The sequence below is a fragment of the Schistocerca gregaria genome, chromosome 5 (assembly GCF_023897955.1).
Source record: "Schistocerca gregaria isolate iqSchGreg1 chromosome 5, iqSchGreg1.2, whole genome shotgun sequence".
Taxonomy (NCBI): domain Eukaryota; kingdom Metazoa; phylum Arthropoda; class Insecta; order Orthoptera; family Acrididae; genus Schistocerca; species Schistocerca gregaria.
In genome coordinates, this window is record NC_064924.1 from 87,110,408 (window position 1) to 87,122,586 (window position 12,179).

The window sequence follows — 12,179 nt, forward strand, 5'->3', positions numbered from 1 at the left end:
ATATGCGAGTACACATGAAAGCCATCCTGCATCTAATCTTACTACCACACAATTAGGTTCAGTATAATGTACAATGATGAGGAAAGAAACTGATATTAAGCAGTTCACATTTAATGGAAAGAGATTATAATTTCATCAATTCATAGATTTAATAGTGAGTGCTGATGTAAGATGAAAGAGTGCATTGCCTAACATAGTTTATATATTGATAATTCATGATTTGTCTGACATTAACGATTCGCCTAAAATGATGCTCTAAAAGCTTTTAGGAACCTCATGACCTGTCAACTGAAACTGGTTGTTAAATAACGAATTTTGTTGGCTGTCGAGGCGGTAATCAGGACATCTTTCAAATTTTTCGGAACCGTTGTCTCAGCTGGTAGTGGATGCCAGTAATTTCCTTTCCACACACAGGACGATGAAATACTTTGATTTTCCTACTTTGCTGGAAGGTTAATAATGTAAACAGAGAGAATTGCTTAGACTGTAGCAAATAGTGTAAAGCATGTTGTTCAGTACAACTGTTAGTTTATTAAATACTGCAGTTCATTGAAGTCCACTTATGATGGCGCCACATGCCCACTACGAAAATAAGAAACTGTCACGAAATTATCTGAAATGATGTTTTAAAAGCAAGAAATAGCGTAGATTATATGAATAACTATACAAAATAGGAACAGGATCAAGTTCATTGACACAGTGCACACACATCACAAAAAAACGACAAATAATAGAAAACAATATGTATAAATACATATGTGGAAGATGTTTTAGGACCAGGAGGGGGCAATAAAAAAGAGATCTACTCTCTCTCTCTCTCTCTCTCTCTCTCTCTCTCTCCCTCTCTCTCTCCCTGTCTCTTACACAGTAAATCGCATAATAATTCGACTGGCATTAGCAAAGCTGCGTTGCAGAAATTAAAGGTGAAATCAGTCGATATTCACTAGAGGAACATAGTCTCCGAATCATGGGCAAATGTATCACGATAATATAAAAGACAAGGTATATTATCCACAAACACATTGGAACAAATTTCTCTCCCAGGGTGAGCAAGTTACGGAGTGACATAGAATTAATCGAAAGTGATGAATGCTAATGACGAATTCATAGGATTTACCCTTCCAAAACAAGGAAAATACTGTAAGCTTGCTTTTATGTTATAGACAGATTTCGTTCCCTTTCTTATCTAATATAAGACTGGGATAAGAAAAGGGCACTCAGCAACGTTTGATAAATAGCTAAAGTAGCGATAAAAGTTGGTTCCGCCAAATATGTATTTCCAGTCCTTGCAACTAACGCACCAAATCTGTTTTCGTGCATTACTGTTTTAGTGCATAGGTGTGTAATTCACTCATTGGCAATGTTTTGTCGTCACCGTGGATGTAAATGGGACCACACATACGAAAGCCCTGGGAAAGCGTGTAGTTGTGGTGGCGGCGGCTGGCCTTACTTGGTGACGTTGATCTGGTCCTCGACTTCCACGCTGCCCAGCCGGCGGTAGACGGCGAAGAGCGTCCTGTTGTCCCTGCCGCCGGAGCCGCGGCCGTCGATCACTATGTACACGTAACGCCGCGACGTCGTGAAGTAGCTGTTCAGATCCACTGCGTACGAGTCGTCCACCTGCTGGGAGCCCGGGCCCGCGTACCTGCCACGGAACACCTCTGTGTCTCACATAATGTAAAAGCGAGTGGCGAAATTAAATTACGGCGTGTCGTATTGTGACTGAGCTTGCAGAATCACATACATAAAAGTTACTCACAACTCAAATACTTCCTGAGACAGTACTGCCAAACGTTGATGTGTACATACAATAAATGTCCCTCCAAAATAACCACATACAATAAAAACACACAGAAAAATCACTCGAAGAAATGATTCACATAGTTAAGTACGTATAATTTGGGTTGGTGCATAAGTTCGTAGCGTTTTTCAGTAAGTTTAATGAACACAACAGATACATGATAGAGACTTTAGTCATCAATAATACATTGTCCTTCACCATTTAGAACACTTTGCCAGCGCTGAGGTAACTTTTCGATTCCACAACTGTAGAAATCACATTGTTTTGAGGCGAAGAGCCAGCCGGAGTGGCCGAGCGGTTCTAGGTGCTACAGTCTGGAACCGCGCGGCCGCTACGGTCGCAGGTTCGAATCCTGCCTCGGGCATGGATGTGTGTGATGTCCTTAGGTTGGTTTAAGTGACTCTAAGTTCTAGGTAACTGACGACCTTTAGAAGTTAAGTCCAATAGTGCTCAGAGCCATTTGAACCATTTGAGGCGAAGCACTCGACGAATCAGGTTGGGAGCACACTTTCATTCGGAAAGAAAGTACATTGAATCTGTTCGATAGATAGTGGAAAAGCTGAAAATCTGAGCCGGCCGCGGTGGTCTCGCGGTTCTAGGCGCGCAGTCCGGAACCGCGCGACTGCTACGGTCGCAGGTTCGAATCCTGCCTCGGGCATGGATGTGTGTGATGTCCTTAGGTTAGTTAGGTTTAAGTAGTTCTAAGTTCTAGGGGACTGATGACCACAGCTGTTAAGTCCCATAGTGCTCAGAGCCATTTGAACCATTTTCTGAAAATCTGAGGGCGCAAGATCAGTGAGCCGTGCATGGCTCGTGTTAGTGCCATCTCTTATTTCACACCATGTTTTCTCCATACTGCTGCCTCGTTATGTTAATTTCTAATTACTGGCGTCACTGAGTTGTTACCTTGCCTTCCCGTGAGCAGCAGCAGCAGCGCTTATCGATATAGGCCCTGCCGTACTATCTTTCCTGGACTGCTATTACTTCGTGGTGGTGTGTCGTCCAATGGGCTGGGCACGGACCAGCAGTGGAGTTGGAACGTGCCAGTAGTTAGTTCGGACCTGGCCACATCCGATTAATCATGCCGACCCTGCGTATCCGCGGGAAAAGAGGCACAAGCGAAAGAAACAAAGAAAGAAAGAAACTGTTGGAGTTGGCACACGGACAAATTCAGTCAGGGCGCAGCAGCAGCGAGGTCTAGACCGCCATGATTCGCCCGACGGTTGTCGATACTCATGATTGGAGTGGGGACGACTTTTATTGGTCGAGGGTCGGTCGTCTTTCCAAACGACGTGTATTTGGCCGGCGATCGCTAATGGGTTGGCTGTGTGTGCCGACTCGTGATTCGTCCCTGTTACTGTACAGTCACTGCCGTTAGCAGTGTCTAGTTCTCCGTACAAGTGTTCGTGAAACTCTGTGTAGTTTGTCTGATTTTGACTGACAAGTTATTTTAAATGAGGAATTCTCCGCGGGGTGTAGTTTGGCCGGGTTCTCCTGGCAGTCTCTACTTGGCATTGGAGAGTGCGGCGCTGTTCCTATTGCAACACTACTGGACATTAAAATTGCTACACCAAGAAGAAATACAGATGATTAACCGGTATTCATTGGACAAATATATTATACTAGAACTGACATGTCATTACATTTTCACTCAATTTGGCTGCATAGATCCAGAGAAATTAGTCCCCAGAACAACCACCTCTGGCCATAATAACGGCCTTCATATTACTGGGCATTGAGTCAAACAGAGCTTGGGTGCCGTGTACAGGTACAGCTGCCCATGCAGCTTCAACACGTTACCACAATTCATCAGGAGTAGTGACTGGCGTATTGTGACGAGTCAGTTGCTCGGCCACCATTGACCAGACGTTTTCAGTTGGTGAGAGATCTGGAGAATGTGATGGCCAGGGCAGCAGTCGAACATTTTGTGTATCCAGAAAGGCCCTTACAGGACCTGCAACATGTGGTCGTGCATTATCCTGCTGAAATGTAGGGTTTCGCAGGGACTGAATGAAGGGTAGAGGCACGGGTCGTAACATATTAGAAATATAACGTCCACTGTTCAAAGTGTCGTCAACGGCACTCCATACCATCACGCCGGGTGATATGCCAGTATGGCGATGACGAATACACGCTTCCAATGTGTGTTCACCGCGATGACGCCAAATACGGATGCGACCATCATGATGCTGTAAACAGAACCTTGATTCATCCGAAAAAATGACGTTTTGCCATTCGTGCACCCAGGTTTGTCGTTGAGTACACCATTGCAGCCGCTCCTGTCTGTGATACAGCGTCAAGGGTAACCGCAGCCATAGTCTCTGAGCTGCTACAAACGTCGTCGAACTGTTCGTGCAGATGGTTGTTGTTTTGCAAACGTCCCCATCTGTTGACTCATGGAGACGTGGCTGCACGATCCGTTACAGCCATGCGGATAAGGTGCCTGTCATTTCGACTGCTAGTGATACGAGGCCGTTGGGATCCAGCACGGCATTCCGTATTACCCTCCTGAACCTACAGATTCCATATTCTGCTAACAATCACTGGATCTCGGCCAACGCGAGCAGCAGTGTCACGATACGATAAACCGCAATCGCGATAGGCTACAATACGACCTTTATCAAAGTCGAAAATGAGATGGTACGCCTTTCTCCTCCTTACACGAGGCATCACAACAACGTTTCACCAGGCAACGCCGATCAACTGCTGTTTGTGTACGATAAATCGGTTAGAAATGTTCCTCATGTCAGCAAGTTGTAGGTGTCACCACCGGCGCCAATCTTGTGTGCATGCTCTGAAAAGCTAATCATTTGCATATCACAGCATCTTCTTCTTGTAGGTTAAATTTCGCGTCTGTAACAAGTTATCTTCGTGGTGTAGCAATTTTAATGGGCAGTAGTGTACGAATTCTGTGGCTCAGCGACCCTGGACACGAAAGTTGGAGATCTTTGTCGGCTGTTGGGATATTCCCGAGAGCAACAACGTGGTTTTCAAGTTGGAAAATTCTAGCCACCCTCCGGTGTAGTTTCACTGTATTTGGTTATTTGAATTGCAATGCACCAGCGGAATCTTCTGGTTTGTGGCCGTTAACGTTCCGGTTATCTGCCCTGGGCATTGACGTAAATTTCAGGCAGTGGAGTTTCCTCACCGTGTTGTTGCTGTCCAGAAAGGTTTGTAATTTGATAACTTCGTGTATGACTGGTTGTGGGCGCCAATATCTCCTACGTTGAACTCCCTGTTGTGCCCTGCTCGGGTGTAGTGGAAGTTATCTTGTCGGTGGGTCCACTGACTGTCGGTCGGTTGGATTGTCGTCAGATCGTGACTGCTTGACCCGACTGCATATCTCACCCAAGGGAATGGTTCAAATGGCTCTGAACACTATGGGACTTAACTTCGGAGGTCATCAGCCCCGTAGAACTCAGAACCACTTAAACCTAACTAAGCTAAGGACACCACACACGTCCACGCCCGAGGCAGGATTCGAACCTGCGACCGTAGCGGTCACGCGGTTCCAGACTGTAGCGCCCAGAACCGCTCCGCCACCCCGGCCGGCCACCTAAGCGAGTGTTAGGGTTTGAATTGCAGGCCAGCCCTCGAACATCTGAGCGCCTTTTTTTTTAAATTTATTCTCGTTGTTGGTACTTGTATGGCTTCTAGCCGGTTTTGTGTTTTAAATTAGAGTTGTTTTACTCTTAAGGCCTTCAGCCTAGTTTAAAATACTGTTTCATATAAGCCCTTTGGCATTTAAAAAAATTGAATTTTTAACTCTTCAGCCTTCAGTCAGTTTGAGTTTCAGTTGTTTGCTCTAAAGGCCTTCACCCTATGGTTGGTTGTTTGGGGAAGGAGACCAGACAGCGAGGTCATCGGTCCCGTAGGATTAAGGAAGGACGGGGAAGGAATTCGGCCGTGCCCTTTCACAGGAACCATCCCGGCATTTGCCTGGAGCGATTTAGGGAAATCACGGAAAACCTAAATCAGGATGGCCGGCCGCGGGATTGAATCGTCGTCCTCCCGAATGCGAGCCACCTCGCTTGGTCTCTTTCATCCTAAATAAAGAACTGTTTCAATTAAGGACTTTGGTATTTTAGAAAAAAATAAGGGTTTGGAGTTTTATGTGTCCAGCCATCAGCCGATTTCAATTCAACTTGTTAACTTCAGGCTAACTAAAGAACTGTTTTGAGATAAGGCTTGCCTTTTGAATTTCTGATTATGCTTGCGTTTTAAGTTATTGGCCTTCAGCCGTTTTTTAATTAAAGTGGCTTTCAGCGGGTAATTAAGTCCCAGAGATAAAAGCTGTGTGTTTAAAATTGTTTTTTTGGTTCTTGTAATGTTTGATGAAATAATAAAGTTTTACGTTCGAGTGTAACTGACAGACGCTTATTTTGGCCCCTTTCCACAGTTATACTATGTGTCCCGTCCTGCGAGTCTAGCAGGGCGTTTCAGTCTGGTTAATACCGTGGGCGCGGAACGGCATCCCAACCCAGCTCCCGTAAAGCGTTTTTTGTCAGTGTACTAGAGTGCGAGCAGCCGTTTTCGTGGAGTAGCTTCACTTCACGCAGTGTTCTTTGTCGATCTTCTTGGATTGCGTTTGCAATACATCCCAGCTGTTGACAATAAATGTCAACAGCGATTGTTAGGCCTTGATAAAGCAATTTACAGCACAGCACACCATCGCTATTCACCAGATGCATAACACCTTTTGCGGATGGACGAGGTCTTTGTACAGGGAGTTGCTGCTTTCTTTGGGCTGAACCGTGCCTCTCTTTTCCTTAAGTTAGCATAAAGACACCATTCCTCGTCACCAGTAACGATACAGGATAGGAATGGTCGGTGTTGCTCACGAGGTAACTGATGACGATCTTCACCAAACCCCGAAGTTTTTCCTGAACGTGGAGAGACACTAATGCCAAAATGGTCCTTCCTAAAACGAGAAAACCATGTTCTTGCCATACCCTGACCAATGAATGGCATTATCTCAATACATGACGCAAATCCTTTAGCTGCCACCACTGCTGAATACGTCGGAAATCTTCGGTTTCCCCAGTTGGAACCCCATTTTCTAGTGTCCGGAGCTCCACTCACTATCTCCAAATGGCAAAATGATAACAAGTAAAATCAAATAGCAACAGTAAACTACAAATCAAAAATGACAATTGGTAAATAAATGGTCAGCAATCGGAATACGACCACGCAAAACAAAAACGCTACGAACGTATTCACCAACCTAATATAACACCATCAGCGCGGACCAGTGAAATGTCAACGACGCCGTTGCCTTCTCAACCCGGAATACACAATGCAAAGTTAATAAGTTTTTATTAAAGTTATCTCGTTCAACATAAAATACTAAATTGTTAAGGCCTTCGCTGCCACTTGTGGGGTATCACTTTTGGATTTCTGTTTCGGCTTCTATGTCCGACCTTTGCCTAATAGTTTTCCTGATTCTCCGGCACGAGTGGCTGGAAATGTTAAACGTTCATCTTTCCATTCCTGGTGACGTCACAGCCAATACGTCAACCTAAAACACATTTCGTCAATTGACTTCGCTGAAGCACAGTTCCTATCTTAATCTACTTGACATACTAACTCGGAAAACCAACGCAGCTGTAGTAAAGTAAACGATTCAGCATATCTAATCGTTGCTCGGATATATCAGAGTAAAACCTATGTTGCATTAACAAGCCGAGACTCTTCGTCAACAAGTCTCTCCTGTGAGCAGCCTCGACACCCAGTGAGCTCACACAATGAATGTTTTTGATGCCCAGTCAGATGGCAGTACTTCGTTCCACATTAATTTTTGCTGTCAATGTTATTTATAATTCACTGCATGGGTTTGTAAATTAAAAAAAAAAAACATTATTTTCCCAGATGAGATCTCTTCTGAACAGCACATTGCAAGGTATCACAGATATGCTTAATAATATTCATGTCTGGGGAGTTTGGTGGCCAGCCGAAGACTCTAAACTCAGAAGAGTATTCCTGGAGGCACCCTGTAGCAATTTTGGACGTGTGCGGTGTCGGGTTGTCCTGCTGGAATTGCCCAAGTCCGTCGGAATGCATAACGGACCATGAATGGATGCAGATGATCAGACAGAATACTTACGTACGTGTCACTTCTCAGAGTCGAATCTAGACGTATCATTGGTCTCATATCACTCCAGCTGCACACACGCCACACCATTACAGAGCCTCCACCAGCTTGAACAGTCTCCTGCTGACATGCAAAGCCTATGGATTCATGAGGTTGTCTCCATACCCATACACGTCCATCAGCTCGATACAATTTGAAACGAGACTCGTCCGACCAGGCAACATGTTTCCAGTCATCAACAGTCCAGTGTCGGTGTTCACGGGCACCGGTGAGGCGTAAAGCTTTGTGTCGTGCAGTCATCAAGGGTACACGGATCGGTCTTCACCTCCGAAACCCCATATTGATGTTTCTTTGAATGGTTCGCACGCTGACACTTGTACTTAAACCTAACTAACCTAAGGACAACACACATATCCATGCCAGAGGCAGGATTCGAAAGTGGACCCGTAGCGGTCGCGCGGTTCCAGACTCAAGCGCCTAGAACCGCTCGGCCACACCGGCCAACAGACACTTCTTGATGACCCAGCATTGAAATCTGCAGCAATTTGCGGAAGGTTTCCACTTCTGTCGCGTCGAACGATTATCTGTAGTCGTCGTTGGTCCCGTTGTTGCAGGATCTTTTTTCCGGCCGCAGCAATGTCGGACATTTTATGTTTTACCGGATTCCCGATATTCACAGCGCACTCGTGAAATAGTCGAACGGGAAAATCCCCACTTCACCGCTGTCTCGGAGATGCTGTGTACCATCGCTCGTGCACCAACTATAACACCACGTTCAGACTCACTTTAATCTTGAAAACCTGTCATTGTAGCAGCAGTAAACGATCTATCACCTGCGCCAGACACTTGTTGGCTTATATAGGCGTTGCCGACTGCAGCGCCGTATTGTGCCTGTTTGCGTATCTCTGTATTTGAATACGGCAGGCTATACCAGTTTCTTTGGCGCTTCAGTGTACATTTACCTGTTTGCTTTGAACTGAGGTAATACTTTCTTAACAAACTAGACATAGACAAGTTATATGTAGCGCTGTAATTCGTGGCGGAAACTGGTGTTATTTAAGCGCGCAAGACCTGCTGGGCCGTTGAATCACTCATAACGGTCGAGTAGCGGTTTCTGTTGCCACCAGCCTGTCAGTGTACCCCATGTGGGCGGCAGTCCACCTGCTCTCCTACTAAGAGCGAGTCTGTCCTAAACGTTAGGTCACTATTTAGGTGAAGAGAGGATACCTTCCAATTCTGAACCTGTATTCACACCATACTTTAGATATCCACGGCATTAAACCCTTTTATCTTCTTTTCGTTCCATTGTAAACCGCAGGCTGCTGGAGTATGCAGCTACATGAACAGAGCGTAAACATATAAACCCTTAATTAAGGTTCGAAATATCAACACTTTTGAGAAATTTTCTGATACTCGAATCGAAAATTGTCTTGCAAATCTTTGCATTTGTCTAAACAAACAGTTTGTTTTTCAGAAAAATGGAACTGAGATAACAACTTCGTCGAGGACATAAGCGCAGCGTTCAGGAAAGAGCACAAAGGTTGTAGTTGTCCCTTCTTTTCGATACTGTGAACTGTACTTTTCCTGTTTATAGACTTGATCATTTCGGAAATAATGGCAATGTTGTACAATGGATTAAATCCTATTAATGGGACAGAAAACAAAGAGCACTCTGCAGGGACACTTTAAAGGGGGCAAATAATTGTTCTGGAAAACCACATCTCAGGGTGTCCCACACGGCTCCATACTAGGCTCAATCCTATTTCTGCCCAATATGGATGATTTACAGACAAAAATAGGTTTAACCAGATGATACTTCTGTGGTAGTTGAAAAATAGAATGAAGAAAAAACTTCTGAGTGGGTGATCAGTAATCCATTTGAGAACCTTACAATCAAAATGAGGCTAGAATTAGTTGTGTAGTATTATAACTGGATTTGCACAAAAATTTCAGATGACACACACACACACACACACACACACACACTGATCACCTAGCAAACAAACTAAGCAGCTGCACATTTGTAATCCAGACGTTGTCAACTGCAATTCATATGCACCAGCAAAAATTAGCTATTCTTATCACCTTAATATCTGATACGTCGTGCATCGCAGATTGTTTATGGAGTCGGCAGTACCTCGCGCTGGCCTTCTGGTAACAGAAAAATGGCTCTGAGCACTATGGGATTTAACTACTGATGTCATCAGTCCCCTAGAACTTAGAACTACTTAAACCAACTAACCTAAGGACATCACACACATCAATGCCCGAGTCAGGATTCGAACCTGCGACCATAGCAGTCGCGTGGTTCCAGACCGTAGCGCCTAGAACCGCTCGGCCACTCCGGACGGCTCCTGGTAGCAGCAGCTCGCACTGGCCTCAAGCTGCATTTCGACAACTTTGGGTCTATCTCCTATCCCTGCTAACCTACCTATTAGGGAAAAGAGTATTAAAATCCCTACAGTAGTTCCTGAAATCATTATTCACATACAGACATAAAAATGCGGAGGACTTTAAGTTATAATATGTATGGATGATTCCTAGAAATTCTCCCATTCAGTCGTAGGTGACAATTTCACCGTTCTGACATTCATCATAGTTTATCCAATTTGTACGAAATATTTATAAATTAATTACAGGGGAGTTTTTTTTCTATTGTGTACTAAGAAAATGATGAAATAATAAAAGAAATGGAAGGATCAAACGAATGGAAGTACTTCTTCCACGAAGGAAATTTTTCCCAGTTTGTGAAACGGTTCTACTGACTCATCCTCGAAACTTGCGTGGCGTTGCGCTGCTGTTGCTGCCACAATGTACGCAGGCTTTGCGGTGTGGGGAGCGCCAGAAAAATTACGCCAAGCATTGCTTCACAAGTTTGCTCGGGAACATTTGCCGGTGAACCCAGGTTAGTCCTCAGCACGATTACATTATGAAATCAGTCTCAGTAAATGCCACTAGCCGTCACTTTGAACTGCGAGACAGGGTTAAAGTCTTCACTATTCCACTACCACTAATAAAGTCATCTACTTTCGAAAGACTCTCTGATGCGACCACAAGATTGCAAAACGAGCGCTGCGAACAGTCACTACACTGTAACCAGCTGGTTTTTGGTAACTTCTGCCGATAATGTTCTCCTAGGACAAAACACAATTTTAATATAAAGACAAAGAAAAGGGCGGAGGACACACTCAAAAACACATTTCGAATTGTACCCATCACTCAGCTCCATGACCCTGGTACAGCAACAGTAATTGATTATTCCAAAAAGCCTTTCAGAACAGAGAGCTTTTTTCCTTTTTCGGAATGCATTTCTAATTGTTCGCTGTCAACTTATAAATCTATACTCCCCTACGTTAAGGTGTTTGGTCATACAGTTTGAGCTGGACGGTGGTAAGCTTAAAGTATTTTTCACTTTTTCTGTATATATAAACAAAGTAATTTTTCTCAAATAATTACTGCCTTGTAGAAAAAATAATAATTTCACAAATATATAAAAATGGGCCAGTTAATAGTTAGTTAAAGTGGCGACATGGTTCTTTCTTGTGTACGTATTGCAAATGGCTTATGAAACTTTAATATCTCTGCTATGTTAGTCGAGACTCCCAACGGCCAATACCTTGTCAACGATATGACTAGAACGAGCTGCTTCCGACTTCTTAAACAGTCTGCGATGAGGGACGTGTCATATGTTAATCTAATAAGAATAGAGTTTTTCGCACACAGTGAAAGTTTAAGGGGCGTGAAGGGAAATGCAGGAAAAGGTAAGTACAGAAATTACCGCTACGCCAGACTTGTTGTCCAGTAGTTTAGGCATACTGCTAGCCACACGTAGCTGGAGCAGGTCTAGTATCATATAGATGGTATCAACATCACGATCCCTGTATAATCAAAATAGTAAGATGATGTCCTTGACCTCTACTACAACATCCAATGTAACTAATTTCTAAAGGTTGATGGTATGTTGCATATCAGTATACTCAGCACGACTCTCATGGCATAAATTTATGTTTTGTACTCATGAGCTCGTGCTGAAATATGCGAATTGCGCGATCATTTGACCAAAGCCACAAAATGAAACTTCAGTACTGTACCCAGAAGGAAGTAAGAAGTACCAAATGGCGAAAACAATATCATTTACATTTTTAGCATATTTTTCCATGTCGCTGTCTCTGAAGAAGTCGAAACACCTTCGAGTCGTATTTGTTTCACATTTACCCCAGTTTTCCAGAATCATTTAGCGGTCTACCAGCAGGATTTTGAACGTTTATGTGTTGTAGAAGGACAGCA

At 44.0% G+C, this 12,179-nt stretch overlaps 1 protein-coding gene across 1 annotated transcript in view; it reads right to left on the reverse strand.

Annotated features, from left to right (window-relative positions):
• LOC126272624 (venom dipeptidyl peptidase 4-like) overlaps positions 1–12,179 on the reverse strand; it is a 348,387-nt gene that overhangs the window by 19,520 nt on the left and 316,688 nt on the right. The window contains exon 13 of the mRNA XM_049975582.1: positions 1,451–1,645. Coding sequence (XP_049831539.1) covers positions 1,451–1,645 — 195 coding nt within the window. The remainder of the gene's footprint in view (positions 1–1,450; positions 1,646–12,179) is intronic.